Source organism: Panthera leo, chromosome B2, assembly GCF_018350215.1.
Source record: "Panthera leo isolate Ple1 chromosome B2, P.leo_Ple1_pat1.1, whole genome shotgun sequence".
Taxonomy (NCBI): Eukaryota; Metazoa; Chordata; class Mammalia; order Carnivora; family Felidae; genus Panthera; species Panthera leo.
Window position 1 is genome coordinate 104,885,567 of NC_056683.1, and position 23,034 is coordinate 104,908,600.

General features: G+C 35.4%; 1 protein-coding gene across 4 annotated transcripts in view; it reads left to right on the plus strand.

Annotated features, from left to right (window-relative positions):
* The first annotated feature begins 2,476 nt into the window (after positions 1 to 2,476).
* Positions 2,477 to 23,034, plus strand: part of KPNA5 (karyopherin subunit alpha 5) — a 55,275-nt gene continuing 34,717 nt past the window's right edge. For 2 of the 4 annotated variants that reach the window (XR_006202798.1, XM_042939676.1), the window contains exons 1-7: positions 2,477 to 2,621; positions 8,345 to 8,478; positions 9,899 to 10,000; positions 10,120 to 10,219; positions 11,739 to 11,833; positions 12,798 to 12,929; positions 15,079 to 15,167. Coding sequence is in view for 3 of the 4 variants with exons in the window: in XM_042939676.1 (XP_042795610.1) it covers positions 2,618 to 2,621; positions 8,345 to 8,478; positions 9,899 to 10,000; positions 10,120 to 10,219; positions 11,739 to 11,833; positions 12,798 to 12,929; positions 15,079 to 15,167 (656 nt within the window). In the remaining variant the exon portion in view is untranslated. The remainder of the gene's footprint in view (positions 2,622 to 8,344; positions 8,479 to 9,898; positions 10,001 to 10,119; positions 10,220 to 11,738; positions 11,834 to 12,797; positions 12,930 to 15,078; positions 15,168 to 23,034) is intronic. The other 2 variants (XM_042939677.1, XM_042939675.1) reach the window with 2 other exon arrangements.

A 23,034-nucleotide genomic window follows, 5' to 3' on the forward strand; every position in this document is an offset into this window, starting at 1 on the left:
ATAAGAACCTAGGGCCTGACTACCGCTATGTATCGATAAAGGGCTTATAATACTACTACGTTCCAAAATCCAAACTATGCTCCACAGATGGAGGATAACTAAGATGAGCTCGTGCCTCAAGGTTACAAGATCACACACACCTTATTTTTAGGGTTCAGTTTTCATTTCATTCAATAAATATATAGCGAGTGTCTATTCGAAAGGCATTTTGCTTGGAACTGGGGCTGCAGAAGTCTTCAAAATATACAAAATGAACACCCTTTGAAGCTTACATGCTAGTGAGGCAGAAAATAAACAAGGAAACGAACTGATCATGATAGGTGCTATGAAGAAATAAAACTGGGTTATTTATAGGGAGGACTAATGTAGTTAGAAAAGGTCTCTCCAAGAAGGTGAGTGTTGTGATAAACTTTGCACCAACAGGAGGAAGAGCATTCCAGGCAAAGAAAATAATTAGAGCAAAGGCTCTAAGATTGGAGCAAAAAGATCATTTTGTGACTTGAGCAGAATGTTCTTGAAGGAAGAGTGGTTACTATATAAGGTCAGAGTTGTAGACAGGGGCCAAATCATGTAGGCTCTTGGAGAAAACTATTTTAATATTTACATAGGAGAGTGGCAAAACCTGATGATGTACAGTATATTTACGGTTTTGTAGTTAAATATGGCAGATTGGACATGTACATTTATATTCCCTGCCTCTCGAAATCTACTAAAATGACAGAAGACTAAAAACAATAATAAAAATAAATGCTGATGAAATTTTAACAAAATGTGAAAGCTAGGAAAAGGATAGATGAGTAGAAACTAACTTGGGTAAGAAGAGAAGTCAACAAAAACAAGTCACTTCATACACCAGAACTCAGGAAATGTTCAGAAATTAAAGACCTGACACATCTGAAAACCATATTAAAACTGGCCTGAAAAGAGGAACATTTTGCTGAAAAGTCTGAAAAAAGAGCAGTTAGAACCATCTCCAGATTTCCTCCAACACTAGGTTGCCAAGTGACTGATCTTTCCGTCCAAGACAGAAGGCTACAGGTTTGGTTTTATGAAGAAAATGAACCAGCAAGGTTATAATGTCAGAAATGCACAGCTAAGTGGAGGGGGGCAGGGAGGAGTCAAGGTGTTGGACTGTAAGTGGGGAAGAGTGAAAGCTAAATACTGAATTACGAGGCTCCTAGCCATTTCCCCCAACACATTCTGATGTCTGATATGTGTCTTCCAGTCAGGAGATTAAAAAATTCTTCTCCAGGGAATATCATTGGTCCAAAAGATAAGACCTACAGATAAGGAAAGTCCTTCAATGAAACAGCCAATATCCCAGGTTATTACTCTGTAGGGAGGACAATTGGCAAGCAGACAATGGGCTGTTAAACAAATTTACAATAGTTTTCTTTAGTGTCTCATTCTTAAATATGAATGGATACTCAAGGATCACTAGGCATTAGAGTACAGCCTGTAGCAGTAAAGTTGAAAACCAAATGATGAAAAAGGAAAAAACAAAACTCTGAAGAAACAGAGACAACAAATGAAGGAGGAAAAAAAATACTTAAAGGAAACTACAATGAATATCTTCAGAGAGACAAAAAAAAAAAAAGATATTTAATCCTTGAATCAAAAAGGAAATAGCTCTTGGGATTAAAAACACAATAGCAGAATCTATGTATGTATGTATGTATGTATGTATGTATGTATCTATCTATCTATCTATCTATCTATCTCGATAGAGAGCCAAAAGGTAACCACGAAATTCTCAGAAAAGAAAACAAAAAGAACAAGAGATAGAAAACAGGATCTTCTTCAGGGCAGCTATCATGTGTTATCTACTATACTCTGTGCCCAGCATTACTTCTGGAAACAGATCTTTTCAATACTGTTGAACTCCAGGGTGGATTACAAAGCTTATGTGTGTTATAGTAATTTAGAGTTCTTTATTTGGAATTATTCATGTATCAATGACTATTTTTTGGTCAAAAATCCACAGATATTATAGAATCCAAATTCTAAATAAATGGCAAATTGAAAAGCTTGAAACAAACCAGCAGGACATAGGAAGAGGTTTAATGAAGCTCAAGAAGGAAAGAGCCTCAGTAAAGCTCCACGAGGTTGAAATTTTTCCAGAGTGCACACTATTTCAGCTCCAATATCTAAAACAGTGCCTAGCTCAGATTAGGCTCTCCATCAATACGATCTTGTAGGATGAGTGACTGAACAAACAAACCAAAAGAACGAATGAGTGAATGAATGAGAGCTCCCATAGAAGACTTAGGGCAGTAGAACTCATTGCTGCCACAGCTACCGCGCCCGATTGAAATCCCGGAGTCAGCGCAGGTACCGGCTCCTCCTTCGGTGGGTGGAGCTCTGCGCTCGCTTCTCTCCGCCCCTCTTGCCGGTCGGTGCAGCCGCCGCCACCACCGCCGCCGCGGTCGCCGCTTGCAAGGGCTTCTGGGAGCCGAGTCTCGGGGTCTCGGGGAAGGGGCGCAGGTAGCCGCCATTTTGAGTTGCGAACCTTGTCGCTACGCTCAACGCTAGGGGCGGAGTGGCGACCCCACTGTTACCTGCAGCGGACGCCGCAACCGGGGACTGGGAAGTTAGGACAGCAGATCGTGCCACATTAATGGGTAAGTGGGAGTGATACAGGCCAGTTTGGGTGAAGCTTGGGTTTGGTCCCTTTGGGGGTTGCTGGTTCCAGGGGTCACTGTATTTAGCCCTTTCCTTGCGAAGGCTTGAGGACCAGGCCATTCTGCCAGGGTTTTTTGCAGGGTTCCCTAAGGGACACATTGGTGGCGGGGGCGTGGCAGCCGGACCTTTTCCTTGCTGACGCGACGGTGCGGGGGATTACAGATCCTCGCAGCCAGCCGGGCTGGCCCTCGGAAGGAGCCTTAAACGGCCGAGCTCATCCTGCCCGGTGCGGCTTCACCGTGCCTTGGTAGCTCCGTTCTCGGAGGTACACGGTCTGGTCAAATGTTGCCATTCAGTCCTGGGACCTAGCGTCTGTGTGGGTCCGGCAGCTTATTAGAAGTTCCACAGTGTCCAGAATACTGCACGGCTGGCCCCGGGGGCCTACTTGTCGCACGCTCGCGGTCCGCCAGCTTCCCTCCTCCACCTGGATGTCGACGCGGGACCGGGTGGGATAGATGCTTCTAATAGCTCCGTTCCAAGATGAAAATTTAACAAGTGTTTCCTCGGTAATGCATGAGAGGCGAAGGATTCGAAAGGTGTGCAACGAGATAGTGATACTTCAAAAGAATATGACATCGGCATTTACTCTTAGGCTTTTAAAAGCATTTTACGTCTGACTTGATGTCTCTTAATAACAGCACTCAGTAAGCGATTTTCTTTTTTGGTAAACAAGAAACAGCCTTATCCTTTAGCTCTTTAAGTACTGCTTGTTTGGTTATAGGGGATGTAGTCAGAACACTTACCCCTTTGTACCAGCCTTATATTTTTACTAATACGCATCCAGACCCGTAGAAATGGAGGCTTTAGGGGCACAAGAAATTCCGTTAATATATATTAGAAGTTCAAGATGCAATTACTTGCCCAACCTCAAAACAGTTTTTCAAAAAGCTGAGTGAAAAATAAGCTTATAACTGGGAGAAGAGAGAGAGAGAGAGAAAGAATCTCTGTCCTGCAGTCTCAAAGTATCTGAATGGCATTTCTTATATTTAAAATAACTTGTATGAGATGGTAACCTTTGAAGTAGTCTTTAAAGTTATTTTACAGAAAAGGGAACAATCCTCTCTGGTGAGGTACCTTTAGAGATTGTTCTTGGACTATATGTCTCCTTTAAAGCAATTGCAGTGAGGATGCAGGTATTAAATAGTACCAGAAAAAGGAACAAATGATACATGAGTTGTTGGGGGTAGATTTTATTTGGTTACCATTTATATTAAAGATTTTAATGTGGGCACCTAGATTAATGATTAATTAGAAGTGCTGTCCAGTGTGTAGGCTGGAGAGGCACAAGGTAACTGAAGTAGATGTGGGGAGAAAATACTAGAACTTGTTTCCTTACCTTTTAAAACTATTCTATAAAAAATTTTTCTATTTGTGAATTTTGTAATGGGAGAGATTATTAGGCTAGTAATACTTGTATATAAATAAACATTGAGGATGAATACACAAATTTATTTATTTATTTATTTATTTATTTATTTATTTATTTATTTAGAGAGAAGAGCACAAGTGGGAAAGGGGCAGAGGGAGAGGGAGAGAGAATCCCAAGCACGCTCTGCACTCTTAGCCTGGTGTGTTGTGGGGCTTGATCTCATGAAGTGTGAGATCATGACCTGAGCCCAAATCAAGAGTTTGATGTGTAACTGACTGAGCCACTCATGCGCCCCTGCACAAATATATTTTGCATACGTAAGGATATGTGATCAAAAAAAGATTAGAGGCCGATGGCCTCGAAAAGCCTAATGTGTAGGTGATAAACATTAAGAGACTTATTACTATGAACATTTCATTTTCCTAAAATATTTTGTATTTATTGAGCATAAGTCAACAACTAATGTTGAAGTCCAGTTTGTTCTGTAGTGAACTCATCTTTTTCTCATCTCAGAGCCAAAGCTGTTATTAATGAGCCAGAATGTTTATATATGAAATACTTAGGGAATACTGCTGCACACTGTTTTTATTAATAAAGTTAGATTGAGCTGTTTCTAATGATAAGTATTTGTAGGTCCACACAGTATTATTGAAATCAATTCATTAATTATTTTAAAGAAGGATTTTGGTCAAGTATAAATATACCTTAATTGCTATAATGTACATGTGTTAAGTTCAGAGGCACAAAGTATCTTTCACATCATTCTGAAGTGCTCAGCCTTTTCCATTCTACTTTTAGCTCCACCACTAATGAAATTTCTCTCACTGTCTTTACCAGTGACCTAATTATCAAATCTGATGCCTTGTGTGGCACCTGGCTTATTGTAGGCACTTAGATTTGCTGGATGAATCAAAGAATGAATAAATCAAGTGGTCTGTTTTCAGTGCTACTATAAATTAAATACAACCTTGTCTTTTGAATTCTCTTCTCTTTCCTCTTTCTTCTGGTTCTCTTATTTCTCTGACCTATTTCTTTTTGGTCCTTTGCTCCTTTTCCCACTAAGAGATAAACATCCTCAAGATTTCAATCCTTGGTCACCTTTCTTTTATAGCTGTACATGATCGTGGATTATCAATTAGGATTCTTCCTGGGGTTTGACCCATATTTTTAACCATCTATAGGTCTAAATTTCCTGTATGTGTCCTAAGTATTATAAATTGAACACATTTAAAATGAAAGTTACTATACATGTATTAGAATGGCTACAATTAACAACAACAAAATTCTGGCAGTACCAACTGTAGCAGAACAAAGAGCAACAGGAACTCTTACACATTGCTGATGGGAGTACAAAATGGTACAATACTTTGCTGTTTGGCAGTTTCTTATAAAATGGGAGGCATAAACTTACCATGTTATCCATCAGTCCTACTTCTAAATATTTACCCGAGAGAAATGAAAACATATTTACACAAAAACCTGTACATGAATATTTATAACATTTATTCATAATTGTACTAAATTAGAAACAACCTAAATGTCCTTCAACTAATGAATCGAGCAACTGTGATATAAGCATGCAATTGAATACTACTCAACAATAAGGAATGAATTATTGATATATGCCAACAATATGGATCTCATAGATACACTATGCTAAATGAAAGAAGCCAATTCAAGACTATACACTGTTTTTATTCCACTTACTGTGAAATTCAGGAAAAGTCAGAACTGTGGAGATAGAGAACAAGTCAGTGATTGCCAGGTATAAGGGTGGAAGAGGGGCTAATTGGAGCAGCATGAGGAAGTTTTTTATTTTTTATTAAAAAAAATGTTTTTTAATGTCCATTTACTTCTGGTGGGGGGGGAGGGGCAGAGAGAGAAGGAGACACAGAATCTGAAGCAGGCTCCAGGCTCTGAGCTGTCAGCACAGAGCCTGACCTGGGGCTCAAACCCACGAACCGAACTGTGAGATCATGACCAGAGCCAAAGTCGGATGCTCAACTGACTGAGCCACCCAGACACCCCAGCATGACAAAGTTTTTTAGGGGTCATGGAGCTGTTTGTATCTTGATTGTGATGGTTTTATGCTGTGCATTTGTCAAATTCATAGAACTTTATACCAAAGGAGTGCTTGTTTTACTGTATGTAACTTTAAAAAGAAAAGTTTATTGTTTTCATCTCAAAAACAAGCTAGCAATCAAACAAAACCATCCCTCTGATACTCCATCTGTATTCCCTGTCTTGGCTTATTTTGTCATTGTACTGAAATAGCTCAAGCTAAAAACCATAGGGTTTCCTAAACTCCTTTTTCTTATTCACCTCATATTTCTTATATTTATTTGGTCTCTTATTCTTTTTGAATCAATTTCTGCAATGTTTCTGGAATCAACAGTCTTCTACATTTCCAGTGTAACTATTAATTTAGTTCTGGTCTTCATCATCAAAGTTCAAAACAATCTTCTCTTTAATTTCTTTAATTCTGTTCCTTAGGATCAAATCCAAATTTCTCAACCTCATTGCAGGAACCATAGGTGTTCTTAGTTACATTTCTAGCTTTATCTCCTGCCTTTTCTCCCATGAATTTAATTTAGGCACACTTAATTTCTTACTGTTTTGTGATTATGCCAGTTTTCTGCAAGAACTGTGCCTTTGCATGTATTCCCTCTGCTTGAAATGCTTGTTCCTTCCCTTTCCCTTTTCATCCTCTTTCCTGGCAAATTCTTGCTCTTCCTTTAAGATAACTGTGAAGATTTTCAGAGCTCCCTGAGGCACAGTTAGCTGCTAGGTCTTCTGGGCTTTCACGGGATTCAATGCATATGTTTCAGCTACTCTACTAATTACAGTATAATTTGCTACTTCATTAGTCTGTCTTTGACATCAGAGATAGCAGATAAATGCCAACCTTCTTTTTCTTCTGTTTACTTCATAGTGTTAATTGATCACAATATTCTCTTTGGTTTCTGAAAGTAAAATTATTATATTATTTTAAATGTAACATGTTACATAAAATACTGTAAGTGCATTTGTAAGAAAATGTTTATATAAATGTTAATGTTTTTAAATACATTTATAATAAAACTACTTAAAAATATATAAGTATTTCAGCATTTAAAGAGAACTAATTATACCATAGTACTGCAAACTAGTATTGCAGTCATGACTGAAGTCATGACCCATGCAGCCTTAGTTTTTGTTTTTTTTTTTTAATTTTTTTTAACATTTTATTTTATTTTCGGGGGGAGACAGAGCATGAACAGGGGAGAGGCAGAGCCACCGACTGAGCCACCAGGCGCCCCCAGTCTTAGTTCTGAAGGCAGCACTTTAAGTAAATAAAAGAAGCCAGACCCCCAAAAATATTTGACCTGTGCTTATTGAAGCCTAATACCATGTTCCCTTGAAAATAAGGTATTTCATTCTGGCCATTTCTTGATCTTGTTGGGAGCATAACTTAGGAGGTTTTTTTTTTTTCAATTCTTTTTTTTTTTAAATGTTATTTTGGAGCCGCCTGGGTGGTTCAGTTGGTTAAGGATCCAACTGTGGCTCAAGTTACGATCTTACGGTTCATGGGTTCGAGCCCCACGTCTGGCTCTCCGCTGACAGCTGAGAGCCTAGAACCTGCTTTGGATTCTGTGTTTCCCTCTCTCTCTGCTCCTCCCCTGCTTGTGCATGCACACACTCTCACTCTCAAAAATAAATAAACATTAAAAAATAAAAAGTTTTTTTAAAAAAATTATTATTATTTACTTATTTTGAGAGAGAGAGGGAGAGAGAGAAAGAGAGAGAGAGAATTCCAACCAGGCTTTGCCCTTCAGCGCAGAGCTTGATGTGGGGCTCCATCTCACAAACCATGACATCATGAGCTGAGCCAAAATCAAGAGTCAACTGCTTAACCGACTGAGCCACTCAGGCACCCCTAGAAGTTTTTTACCCAACTATTTCATGATTGATAATTTCCTGGCTGACAGTGAATATAAGACGTTTCCTACTTCAGAAAGGTTAAAACAGCAGGCTTTGGGGAGTGCGTCTTAAAACCAGTGAAGTTAGGGTAATGACTTTATCTGTGTTTAGACCAAAATCTATTATTTGTTTGATAGTTTAGTCCTTAAAATATTTGGTCCTTTTGCCCCAATTTTGTTATGGGAATGAGGGAATGTATTCTTTGTACATGATCTTTAGAATGGATTTTGTAATTCTATTTAAGCAGTAAGCATGAACTTAGTTTTCCTAGAGTAAACATTTCATGTTGTTTTGAGAGTTACAAGTATCTGTTTCTTCTCTCCTAACCTTAAGATGCCATGGCTAGTCCAGGGAAAGATAACTATAGAATGAAAAGTTATAAGAACAAAGCCCTAAACCCCCAAGAGATGCGCAGACGAAGAGAAGAAGAAGGAATACAGCTTCGAAAACAAAAAAGGGAAGAACAGGTAGGTGTTTCAAAATATTTAATTCTGTTTATCACAAAACTGTATAGATTTTAGAAGTTGCGGTATTATTGCTTATTTTTAGATAATTTTAAATGAAAAAGTGTTTTAGGAAATTGAATATAAGCCTATCCTTTAATTTGTTAGACTCCAGGAGTAATTCATGAATCAGAAACCTGTACTATTTTTAATCATTGAGAGGAACAGCTTTTCTGTTCTATTGATAAAACTTTTCTGTTAATTATATTTTATCCCAGTGCTAAGGATTTTTTACCCTTAAGCCTGTTTAGATCACTTCTGTTTGTCATTGTAAAATTCTTCCCCAAAAAATATTGTATTCATTTGTTGCTTTGTGGTTTTCACAGTTCTTGCTTTTAAGTTAATTGTAGTCATCTTCCTATGCTGATCATACTGTTCCTTCTGCAGTCTCATCAGCCAGCTAGATCTCTAAGACTTCTCTGTTCTGAACTTTGTATATGTGACATAAGGAATAGAAACATCATTAGAAAGAGTGCCTCTCAATGCTTTTCATTCCAAGTTATACTTAAGTTTAGAAATATTTATAAGTAATTAAGAGGGTATAGTCTTCACATGCGTAAATTAAAACTAATGTGCAGAAAGGGCTAGCAATGAAGAAAGTAGAGAAAGACCCTGTTTTATAAATATGATTTGTCATCTCCCTATCTGTATTATCTAGCACAGTCCTAACTATATTATAGTAGGAACTCAAAAAAAAATTAAAAAAATCTGTTGAGTGAATGATTAGAAAGAACTATAGTGGCTGAAGAAGAGTGGTAATTATTTAGCTATCAAAAAGAATATGATACCAGAAATTTTCCTCTCTATTTTGATGTAGGAAATGTATCTATGCATCCTACTCAGTGACTTCTCTATGCTTTATTTCTCTTATCTTTTTTTTCTTTATTATTTTTTTCACTTCTGAAATAATAAGGATAGGGCCATCTTTCCTGAGAGTTGTTCTCTATTCCTTATTAATCTGATATACTAAGTGTGTTAATATGCCACATTATTTTTCTTAGGTAACTAATTTGCTTTTTTATTAAGATTTCTTGGAAAAAATTTTGAAAAATTTTTAGACATCTCATACACTAGTGTGAGCATATGTGCTTTTACAAGTACTATAAAACATAAATGTGTACTGCACTGAAGGGACCCGCCATTGGTAAAAGATCTGAAATTAAGAATGACTGACAGCAATCTGCAGAATAGAGGCTAACCTAGCTTGGAAAGTTTAACTTCTCAAAGATTATTAAGGTCTTCATGGCATAGTGATTGAGAAACACCTAAAATATTTGGAATTTTAAGTGATAAGATTATTAGTTTGTTTTGTACACTTAAATGAAAAATATAATTCTATGGGAATTCAGTGTTTTGTGTATAAAGTGTTTGTTCTTTATTACAGCTGTTCAAACGCAGAAATGTCTCTTTGCCCAGAAATGATGAATCTATGCTAGAAAGTCCAATCCAGGATCCAGATATCAGTTCCACTGTACCTATTCCAGAGGTAGATATTACAAAAATATATTTCAGATTCTACTTCAATAATATTTTGGAGGTAGTGGATACAGCAAATATTATTCATATAAAATATTTAAATGATAAATTATATTTTCTGTGTTTTAGGAAGAAGTTATCACCACAGATATGGTTCAGATGATTTTTTCTAATAACGCTGATCAACAGCTTACAGCAACACAGAAATTTAGAAAGCTGCTTTCTAAAGGCAAGAATTATTATTTTACGAATTGATTTTTAATAAGCAATTTAATTTAGTACATTTATCTTATAAAACCAGAAAATTTAATCATTTAATAAAAGAAGGCTATGGGTCATTACTTTTTCTAGATCAACATGATAAAATAAGCTTTAAAATTTGCTAATGCTAATGGATAATGAACTGAACTAGTAATGACACGATTTAAAATTGATGTCACTTTTTTTTTCCCTCCAAATTTGTATTTAAATTCTAGTTAGTTAACATATAGTGTATATTGGTTGCAGAAGTAGAATTTAGTAATTCATTGCTTACATATAACCTCCAGTGCTCATCATACCAAGTGCGCTCCTTAACCCATCACCCATTTCAGTATGCTTATTTGATATTACAAGATTCTGCACTAGAGTTTTATTTATTGGATTTTTTTTTTAAGGCACTCTTCTTTGTCTGTACGTCTTAATTTTTCTTTAAAATGTACTTTTAAATAAGATATATTTTTGGAGGGGGTCCCTGGATGGCTCAGTCGAGTAAGCGTCCAACTCTTGATTTTGGCTCATGTCATGATCTCACAGTTAGTGAGTTTAAGCCCTATGTCAGGCTACACAGTGATAGCACAGAGCCTGCTTGGGATTCTCTCTCTCTCCTTCTCTGTCTTCCCCTCCCCTGCTTGCGCACACGCACGCTGTCTCTTTCTCTCTCAAAATAAAAAACTTTTTAAAAAATATCTATTTTTTTTAATAAAGTTAATTAATTAATTTTTTTTTTTTAAGTAGGCACCACACCCAGCATGGCGCTTGAACTCACTCAAAACCTGGAGCTCAAGAGTCTTATGCTATACTGACTGATAAATAAGGAACACTAACCGAGAAGTTGCTTGGGAACCATAAGAATATACTTTTTGTTGAAACCAAGGGAGAAGAAAGACTTTTTGGTACTTAGATTGCCAATTGCTAAAATATCTTGGTTTTATTTTTGCGTATCTTTGTTTGAAAATTTCCTAGAGATTTTGTGGTTCTCAAAAGTCCTCTGCATTTCATGAAAATTTATGAAGAATACTAATAGTTCAGTAGCATTTCTGTAAATAATGGATTATACTCTGACAAAATGGAACATAACTTGACTGGAAAGCATTAGCAATGGTTGACAGGGAAGGGGACATCCCTGGAAAGTGGAGTATGCTTATGAAGAATTAGAGGGAACATTATCTTTCAGTTGGTGTTTCGAATGTTAGACTGAAATACTCCATGTTGCGAAGGTGACCTTTGAAATAGCCTTCAACTTACAAAATTAAATATTTGTATAGGAAATATTTTAGGATTTGTCTTACTGTGGTCAATGTAAAAGAATTTGCAGTAAACATTGCAATTAGGAGAACATTTGTTTACTTCAATTACATATACCTGAGGCTTTTAAACTTGGTCAGTGAAACCTAGGAAAGTTATTTTGTGTGTCCTGTTAATTGACACCGGGACCAGATTATTGTCTTTTTGTGTCATGTAATAACTTAATTCTTTTTAATTTTTAGAACCTAATCCACCAATTGATCAGGTTATACAGAAACCAGGAGTTGTACAGAGATTTGTGAAATTTCTTGAAAGAAATGAAAATTGTACTTTACAAGTGAGTTCTAAAGTTTTCTTTCTTAATTCTTTCCAGAAATAACATGTGATTAAAGTTTCTAGTGAAAGTAAGTTCTACAGTACTGAATATATTTAAGCATTCAGGAATAAAGGGAGAGGTGGTGCCACCTGTCTGGCCCTGGTCATGTTTGCAATGCTGGTTTCTCCTAGGAACGTTTGTTCTGTTAAACAATTTTGGGAAAAGTATATAAAGTCATTCTTAATTTAATAAAAATTTTGTAGCTGTCAACCTTTAATAAATTTTTTGTTTTAGAAAACCTCAAAATATTAATGGGTAAATTTTTTTGACCCTTAGCTAATTAGGGTTGTAACATTTTAGTATAAGCTCTTTTACCTCTTAAAATATTTTTATGTGATTAAGTTTTTTTTTTGAAAAAAAAAAAAAAAAAACTAATCAATATAATTTACTGATTATAAAAAGTTAGGTTTGTCCAAAAGAGCATTGCTTCTGTCAGAATACCTGACTCTTTAATACTAAACATTAGTTTTGTGAATTATAATTTCAGATGTGTTCATTTATTGTTCATGATTTTATACATTTTCATTATATTTTTTTCAGTTCTTATTTTTCCAGATTGAGTCTTTTTTTTTAATGTTTTTATTATTTATTTTTGAGAGAGAGAGCAGGGGAGGGGCAGAAAGGACGACAGAGGATCTGAAATGGGCTCTGAGCTGTCAGCACAGAGCCTGCTGTGGGGCACAAACTCACAAACCTTGAGATTATGACCTGAGCCTAAGTTGGACGCTCAACCGACTGAGCTACCCAGGCGCCCCAGATTGAGTCCTTTTTCAAAATTAAGAGTTTTTATTTATGAAATCTGATTAATTTTACTAGTTGTAAATCAGTCTTCCAGGTTGTTCAGCTAAGTCTTTACTCTCCCTCTTTCCTTTCTTTTTGACATTTCTTTGGTGCTCTCACTTATTCTACTTCTATTTTTCCTTAGTTTGAAGCTGCATGGGCATTAACTAATATAGCATCTGGAACTTTTCTGCATACCAAGGTAGTGATTGAAACTGGAGCTGTTCCAATTTTTATCAAACTTCTTAATTCAGAACATGAAGATGTGCAAGAACAGGTATATGTTTCTAATATGAATGGTTATGTTTACTAGATTTTCATGTTTTCTTGAGAGTTGCATGTGCATTTCATTTCTTAAAACACAGTAATTTCTATTTGGTGTCAAATTAGAATGAAAGTAGAATGCACTGTCTCAGGCATAATCCTGGGTTCTCTGTATGATCTCAACTATCAAAAATTACTATTCCCATGTATAACAGAGCATACTGAGACCCAGAAAGTTAGTAATTTACCCAAAGTCACAGTGAATGGCTGAACCAAGTTTTAAACCTGGGCTGGTCTGACTCCTCATTCTTTGCTTGTCCATAGATTATTTTTTTGTTGTTGTTGTTGTTTTTAAATATCACATTATTTTTAATAGAACTGTTTTAAAATAAACATAAATAAATTCTCATAGTTGTTGTAAGAGGTAAATTTTAATCACATATGATTTGTACCAACAAAAGAAAATAAAATGTGGTATTTTTGTTTTGAACTGTTTTTATGGCAGATTTATCTGTTGTCCATTCATCTGTTTAGTTTTATATATACAGTATATGGGGTTTTCACCCCACATAGCATTGATATTAGGAGCCTTTTCTAATGACATTAATTATTCTTCCAAGAAGATTTATTGATTACTCATTATCTAGTCAGATATATTACCATAATTTGTTATCTATCCCTCAGTTATATTATACATCGTGTTATTTCTAGCTTATTAATGTTACTGATATGTGAGGAACATTATATATCAATCTTTATCTGTCTCTTGATTATTTCATTAGGAAAAATGACTTAATTATGGTAAAAGAAAAAATTTTAAGTTCTTATTACATATTTCAAAGTTGACCTCCAAAAAAGTTATATGTATTGATTTCCCCACCAATAGGATATCAATTCCACAGGGTGAAAAATATCATTAATTTAAAAGAGTTTTCTTAAGGTAGCTATATATGGCTTACTTGGTTAAAGCACCTATCTCATAAAAGATCTTTCTTTTTTTTTTTTGAGTTTATTTTATTTATTTTCAGAGTGAGACAGATGGGGAGGGTTAGAGGGAGAGGGAGAGAGAGAGAATCCCAAGCAGGCTCTGCAATGCCAACACAGAGCCCCAATGCAGGGGTTGAACTCATGAGCCATGAGATCATGACCTGAGCCAAGATCAAGAGTTGGACACTTAACCGATTGAGCCACCCAGTGCCCCTTATAGAAGGTTTTTCTTAAAAAAAATAGAAAATAGGGGCGCCTGGGTGGCTCAGTCGGTTAAGCATCCGACTTCGGCTCAGGTCATGATCTCGCGGTCCATGAGTTCGAGCCCCGTGTCGGGCTCTGTGCTGACCGCTCAGAGCCTGGAGCCTGTTTCAGATTCTGTGTCTCCCTCCCTCTCTGACCCTCCCCCGTTCATGCAGTCTCTGTCTCAAAAATAAATAAACGTTAAAAAAAAAATTAAAAAAAAATAGAAAATAAACTTAGGTCTAGAGTTGATGTTAAAAATATTAACTCATGTTTTAAATGTTAAAACTTTGTCAATTGAAAAACGTGACTTGTCTACTTGTGTACTTACTTGAAAAATTTGATTAAGAATATAATGAAATGATGATTTGTATTTGTAGAATTTATCATTTAATTGAAGTTTAATAAGTGAATCTTTATTTCCAATTATTTAAAAAAATTATGATGAATCTGGACTAATTCTAAACTTATTTTCAAAGATCAATCCCAAGCCAATTCTGATATTAGCTTTACCTCACTTTTCTGTGTTTTGTGTCTCCTTCCCTTTTTTTACAAATCAGTCCCTTCCCAGTGAGTGGATTCCTTGGCATAAGAGCAAACCTCTAGTATAAGTAATTAAATAATTCACTAAATTAATATATCTTATCTGAATCCATGTAGATTCGGAGTAGACAGTCTCTTTGTTGAACAGAATAAACATTTCACTAGTATGTAATGAAAAAATTGTTTAATGCCCAATCCTTGAGTTTGACTAAAAATATTAGTAAATGGCACTTTTAAACTTTTCTTACTGTCCATCTAGAATGTTTTGTTTTTTTAAACATCTTGGAAGCTATTACTTTGTTCATTCTGTACTAAAATCTTATTTGTAAGAGAAAGCATCTTATTTAAGATATTGTTGTAACGGGATATCTCTTTCTCATTTTTCTAAGGCTGTTTGGGCACTTGGCAATATTGCTGGTGACAATGCCGAATGCAGAGATTTTGTTTTGAATTGTGAAATACTTCCACCTCTTTTAGAGTAAGTACTTTATCACAAATGAATACTAGTTTTGGGAAAAAAATTATATTCTGCAGTATATTTCTGTATACACAATTGCGTTCTTCAGTGATGCTTTTAAATTTGGCTTCTGTTTAGCTGTACCAAGAGTAATAGCTTGAAAGTAGATTAAAAATGTTTCTACTTTTATCGTATCCATCTTTATTTTTTCTTAAGCAATACTTAACAGTGTTCATTGTGTGCTTGATGCTTACTGTGCTGAAATAATTCTATAAAATGAGGATATAAGTAGTTGCACTACAGTAAAAATTTAAGTTTTGCTAAAGCATGGAATCTTTAGTGCATGAACAGATGATGTATTTAGGATATCAGGTTTTTATATTTGATTTTGAAATGTTCAGAGAACAAAGATCATAAGAGGTTTTTCTTTCAGAGTTAGAATTTTACTTAAACGATTTATCTAGTGGTTTCTTTTTCAAATACATTACACGTTTTTTTTAAAAAGGAATTATTCTAAATCCTTTACAGAAATTTCATGAAATTATTTGAAAGTTAAATTCCTTTATTCATCTTGGCTACCTTTCACTAAAAAGATCTTTTTTTAGGCTAATTGCCACTGGCAAGTAGTGAAAAAGAAAAAAACTAGTTGAGATGGTTGAAAGGAAAAATTTTGTCATTTCTGTGCTATTAGTCATTCTCTCCAAGCTGAAAAATTGAATAGGAAGAATAAACTTTAGATACTAGTTTGCAAAAGATATTTTATTCTTTTAGAGAGGGTAACTTTCCATGAATAGAGTGATTTCTCAGCATTTCACTCAATAACATCGAATATTTAGTATGTGCAGGCCACTGAACCACTTGCTATGTCATTAACTTTGGGCTTGTTCAAAGTTAATGTTCCAAAGTGTTGGAGAATTTAGCTGTGCTATAAAATAAAATACTGATTTAGAGTTCAATATCAGAGTTATTTTGAATTTCATACTGTTAAAAGTATCTCTTAAATTTTCAATTTGAGATTTTTCTGGCCTGATTATAGGGTTTGTAGATTGAGCACTTTGTTTCTTTTTACTTTTGCTGTCTCATTTTCTTATTTGTTAGTATTTCAAGTTGGTAATGGTTTATGAAATAATATGTAAGCATTTCTTAATTCTGATTCCTTTAAATGTTTAAGGAAATTTTAATCATGACCAAAGAAACAAAACAAAACAAAAAAATAAAGCTCTAAAGGAGAACAAAAGCACCCAGCTAAATAGTTATAAACATAATAAATTTCAGAAAAAGAATAGGCTTAAAAAGTAAGTTTCAGTTTCATTAAAAAATTGAGAAAGATAGTGAAAAAGAAATTATGTCAACTTAGCTACCAGATGCATACACTTTAGTTGGGCAAAAGGATGAAAGTTATTAGCTTAAAAAAGATCATGGATTATCTGTTGTTCACATTGAAGTTCACATTTTAGTTGATAAGTAAATGTAAAACTTCTGTTAATGGTTTTATCAATTGTGTTTGAGTTTTAATTTGTTTTACTTTACTTCATTTGATATCAGTAAATATAACTTTTCAGTAAACATAAACCTCTCGGTAAATGTAAACTTCTTACTACTATAGACTTCATATACTGACACATTTGTTGTTTTAATTTAGTTCAACTTTAATTTATATAATAACCCCATTAATATAGTTAAAGAAGAGTAGTATACAACAGAGCTTGGACAACTGCAGTCCTCAGGCCAAATCCGGCCTGCTTCCTGTTTTGTAAATTAAATTTTATTGTAACATAGTCATTCCCATTTGCTTACTTAATATCTATGGTTGCTTTCATGCTAAGTCAGCACAGTTGAATAGTTACTACACAGAAAGGTGTGCAAAGCCTAAAGTATTTATTTAAAAAGTTTCTCAATCCCTGATATAAAACGTCAATATAATTATTTTATTTCTAAATGTGTTACGATTTTAGGAGGTTTCAAAGACTGTAGGAAGACATGTAGAACAGATTTTGTTTTTATGTATGATAAAAGATAATATAACAAAATTTACCATTTTGCCTGTTTTAAAATATACAGCTCACTGGCATTAAGCAGTGTTTTGTACCTATCACAATTATTTAGTTCCAGAACTTTTAACACCCCAAGCAGAAACTGCATGACCCATTAAGCTGTCATATCCTATTTCCTCACAGCCTCAGCTCTGGGAAATCACTAATCCACTGTTTCTGTGGATTTGGCTATTCTGGATATTTCATAAAAATGGAATCATATGTTGTGTGACCTTTTGTATCTGGCTTCTTTCACTTAGCATATGTTTTCAAGGTTCATCCATATTATAGCATGTATCAGTACTTCATTATTTTTGTGGCTGAATAATCTTCTATTGTATTTTGTTCCCTTATTCATCAGTTGATGGTCATTTGGGGTTTTTTCCCCCCCATCTTTTGATTATATAGTATTCCTATGAACATTCATTCTTTTTAGGTATATACCTATGAATAGAATTGCTGGGTTGTATGGTAATTCTATCTTTAACTGTTTAAGAATCACCAAACTGTTTTCCATAGCAGCAGTACCATTTTACATTCCCACCAGCAATGTATGAGAGTTTCAGGTTTTCCATATTCTCATCAGCGCTTGTTATCTGTTATTCTGATTCTGATTTAAGGCTGTAAGACGGTATCTCATTTTGCTTTGATTTGCATTGAACATCTTTTCATAGGTTTGTTGGCCATATGTATATTTTCTTTGGAGAATGTTTATTAAGTCTTTTGAGTATTTTTTTTTAAATTTAGTTATTTGTCTCGTTGTTGTGTTACAAGAATTCTTCATAGGGGTGCCTGGGTGGTTCAGTCAGTTGTGTCCAACTTAGGCTTAGGTCATGATATCACGGTTCATGAGTTCAAGTCCCGCATTAGGCTCTGTGATGACAGCTCAGAGCCTGGAGCCTGCTTCAGATTCTGTGTCTCCCTCTCTCCCTGCCCCTCCCCTGCTCGCGCCCTGTCTCTCTCTCTCAAAAATAAATAAACATTAAAAAAAAAGATTTCTTCGTATATTCTGAATAGATTCTTATCAGGTAAATGATTTACAGTTTGTTTTGTTTTGTTTTGTTTTGCGTTCTCTGGGTTGTCTTTACTCTCTTGATAGTGTCCATCGATTCACAAAAGTTTTTTAAATTGATGAAATCCAATGTATCTGTTTTTTCCTTTTGTTGCTTATGCATTTGGTGTCGTATGTAAGAAACCATTGCCAAATTTAAGGTTGTGAATATTTGCCATTATGTTCTCTTCTAAGAATCTTACGGTCTTAGCTCTTATATTTACATCTTTGATCCATTTTGAGTTATTTTTTTTTTTATATGATGTGAGTTGCATTTGGGCACTCACTTATCCCAGCATGATTTGTTGAACAAAATATTCTTTCCCCATTGAACAGTCTTGACACCTTTGTTGTAAATGAGTTGACTATACATGTGTGGGTTCATTTCTAGAGTCTTAATTCTGTTCCATTGATATATACATCTATCCTTATGCCAGTACCATATTGTTTTGATTTCAGTACCTTTGTGGTAGATTTTGAAACGAGAACACGTGAGTCCTTCAATTTTCTTTTTTTGGTTAAGGTTGTTTTAGCTATAGAGGGTTCCTTGCAATTCCATATGAATCTGTTTTCAGGGTACAGAACTGATTAAATTTATTCCTAAGTATTTTATTATTTTTTTGATGGTGTTTAGGTGAAATTTGTTCCTGGATTTCTTTTTTGACTTGTTCATTGGTAGTGCTTTGTGATCTAACATAAAGTATATCCTGAGGAATGTTTAATGTGCACTTGAGAAGAATATATATTCTGTTGTTACTGAGTTGAATGTTGTATAGGTGTCTTTTATATTTAGTTGGTTTATAGTCTTGTTGAAGTTCCCTGTTTTTTTGCTGATCATCTATCTAGGTGTTCTATCCATTACTGAAAACAGTGTATTGAAGTTTCTAACTATGATTGTTCAACTGTGTATTTCTTCCTTCAGGTGTAACCATTTTTGCTTTGTATACTTTGCTGTGTTGTTAGGTTTTATAAGTTTTAAGTGTTATATCTTCATTATGGATTGATTTTTTTTTATCAATATATAGTATTCGTGTTTGTCTCTTAAAATAACTTTTTTTTAAGTTTATTTATTTTAAGAGAGAGAGTGAGCGAGCAGGGGGAGGGGCAGAGAGAAAGAGAGAATCCCAAGCAGGCCCCACATTGTCAGTGCAGAGCCAGACTTGGGGCTCGAACCCATGAACCATAGGATCATGACCTGAGCTGAAATCAAGAGTCAGTGGCTTAACCAACTGAGCCACCCAGGCACCCCACCTTAAAATAACTTTTAACTTGAAGTCTGTTTATCTGATACTAGTATAATTAGTATTTATCTGATTCCATCCTTTCACTTTCAGCCTCTTTGTGCCTTTAAATCTAAAGTGAGTATCTTGTAAAGTTTATTATAGATGGCTTATAGATTGTTGCTTGTTTATTTTTGGGTTTTTTAAAAATGTATTCTGCCAGTCACTGCCTTCTAATTGAAGGCTTTAATCCATTTGTAATCAGCATAAATACTGACAAGGAAGGACTTCTGCCATTTTATTGTGTTCTGTATGTTTTATATCTTTTTTGCTTCTCAGTTCCTTATTGCCTTCTTTTGTGTTTGATTTTTTGTGGTAAGATATGGTATTGATTCCTTTCTCATCTCCTTTTCTGTATATTTTCTAGTTATTTTCTTAATGATTAATCCAGGGAGTACAGTTAACATCTTAAACTTACAATAACCTTGTTTAAATTAATACCAATTTAATCTCAATCTTATGAAAAAACTTTGCTCCTGTATATTACTGTCCTACCTCCTTTAAGTTGCTATTGTCAAAAATAACATTGTACATTGTATGCCAGTTAACATCGACTTATAATTATTACTTTATTTATTTTTTAAATCCTATAGAAAAAAAAGAAAAATTACAAATCAAAACTACTAGCTTTTATATTAACCTATATACTTATTTTTAGCAGTGTTCTTTTTTTTTTCTTCTGGTTTTGAGTTACTGTTTACTGTGCTTTCAGTTTTAGTTACTTTTGTAAAGCAAATCTACTAGTGATGAATTTTCTCAGCTTTTGTTGTGCAGGGAATCTTTTACTCTCTCTTTGATTATTTTGAAGGATAGTTTTACATGATATAGAATTCTTGCAGGATACAGAATTCTTAGTTGACAGCTTTTTTTTTTTTTTTTTTTCAGCAGATTAAATATAAATCTCATTGCCTTCTGTCCTCCATGGATTTTGATGAGAATTTAGCTGCTGGTCTTAATGAGGAGTTCCTAGTTAGACAAAACAAAGTCAAGCCCCCTGCATCAGTCCTGCAGGCAGCACCCACACAGATCAAAACAGACAGACACAATTTCTCGGAAACACGTCTCTTTAGCTCTATTTTTAGAACCAGGAACTCACAGTGGGAGCTCTAGCTTTCTTCTTCAAGACTGTTGCCAGGGAGTGCCTGGGTGGCTCAGTTGGCTCAGCTGAAGCCTCTGACTTCAGCTCAGGTCATGATCTGTCGGTTTGTGGGTTTGAGCCCCACCTCAGGCTCTGTGCTGACAGCTTGCTCAGAGCCTGGAGGCTGCTCCGGATTCTGTCTCCCTTTCTCTCTGCCCCTCCCCTGCTCAACTCTGTCTCTGTCTCTCTCAAAAATAAATAAACATTAAAAAAAAATGTAAAAAAGACTGCTGCCAGAGTGGGGAGGGAGTTGGGCAAGGGTAAATTATGCTGTTTAAAACCCACCACATTTTAGCCCTTTCCTATTTAAAAGTTTTCTTTGTAAACTTTTGACTGTTTTCAAGAGTTCTTTTTTTTTAAATATGAAATTTATTGACAAATTGGTTTCCATACAACACCCAGTGCTCATCCCAACAGGTGCCCTCCTCAATGCCCATCACCCACTTTCCCCTCCCTCCCACCCCCCATCAACCCTCAGTTTATTCTCAGCTTTTAAGAGTCTCTTATGGTTTGCCTCCCTCCCTCTCTTTTTTTTTCCCTTCCCCTCCCCCATGGTCTTCTGTTAAGTTTCTCAGGATCCACATAAGAGTGAAAACATACGGTATCTGTCTTTCTCTGTATGACTTATTTCACCTAGCATCACACTCTCCAGTTCCATCCACGTTGCTACAAAAGGCCAGATTTCATTCTTTCTCATTGCCAAGTAGTATTCCATTATATATGTAAACCACAGTTTCTTTATCCATTCATCAGTTGATGGACATTTAGGCTCTTTCCATAATTTGGCTATTGTGGAGAGTGCTGCTATAAACATTGGGGTACAAGTGCCCCTATGCATCAGCACTCCTGTAAATTCCTAGCAGTATCCCTTGGGTAAATTCCTAGCAGTCATAAGATAGATCTATTTTTAATTTTTGATGAACATCCACACTGTTTCCAGAGTGGCTGCACCAATTTGCATTCCCACCAACAGTGCAAGAGGGTTCCTGTTTCTCCACATCCTCTCTAGCATCTATAGTCTCCTGATTTGTTCATTTTGGCCACTCTGACTGGCGTGAGGTGATATCTCAGTGTGGTTTTGATTTGTATTTCCCTGATGAGGAGTGGCGTTGAGCATTTTTTCATGTGCCTGTTGGCCATCTGGATGTTTTCTTTAGAGAAGTGTCTATTCATGTCTTCTGCCCATTTCTTCACTGGATTATTTGTTTTTCGGGTATGGAGTTTGATGAGCTCTTTATAGATTTTTGGATACTAGCCCTTTGTCTGATATGTCATTTGCAAATATCTTTTCCCATTCTGTCGGTTGCCTTTTAGTTTTGTTGATTTTTTCCTTTGCAGTGCAGAAGCTTTTTATCTTCACGAGGTCCCAATAGTTCATTTTTGCTTTTAATTCCCTTGCCTTTGGAGATGTGTCAAGTAAGAAATTGCTGCGGCTGAGGTCAAAGAGGTTTTTTCCTGCTTTCTCCTCTAGGGTTTTGATGGTTTCCTGTCTCACATTCAGGTCCTTCATCCATTTTGAGTTTATTTTTGTGAATGGTGTAAGAAAGTGGTCTAGTTTCATTCGTGTGCATGTTGCTGTCCAGTTTTCCCAGCACCATTTGTTAAAGAGACTGTCTTTTTTCCATTGGATACTCTTTCCTGCTTTGTTAAACATTAGTTTGCCATACATTTGTGGGTCCAATTCTGGAGCCTCTACTCTATTCCATTGGTCTATGTGTCTGTTTTTGTGCCAGTACCATGCTATCTTGATGATTACAGCTTTGTAGTAGAGGCTAAAGTCTGGGATTGTGATGCTTTGGTTTTCTTCAAAATTACTTTGGCTATTTGGGGCCTTTTGTGGTTCCATACAAATTTTAGGATTGCTTGTTCTAGCTTCGAGAAGAATGCTGGTGCAATTTTGATTGGGATTGCATTGAATGTGTAGATAGCTTTGGGTAGTATTGACATTTTGACAACATTTATTCTTCCAATCCATGAACATGGAATGTTTTTCCCATTTCTTTATATCTTCTTCAATTTCTTTCATAAGCTTTCTATAGTTTTCAGCATACAGATCTTGTACATCTTTGGTTAGGTTTATTCCTAGGTATTTTATGCTTCTTGGTGCAATTGTGAATGGGATCAGTTTCTTTATTTGTCTTTCTGTTGCTTCATTATTAGTGTATAAGAATGCAACTGATTTCTGTACATTAATTTTGTATCCTGCGACTTTGCTGAATTCATGTATCAGTTCTAGCAGACTTTTGGTGGAATCTGTCAGGTTTTCCACATATAGTATCATGTCACCTGCAAAAAGTGAAAGCTTGACTTCATCTTTGCCAATTTTGATGCCTTTGATTTCCTTTTGTTGTCTGATTGCTGATGCTAGAACTTCCAACACTATGTT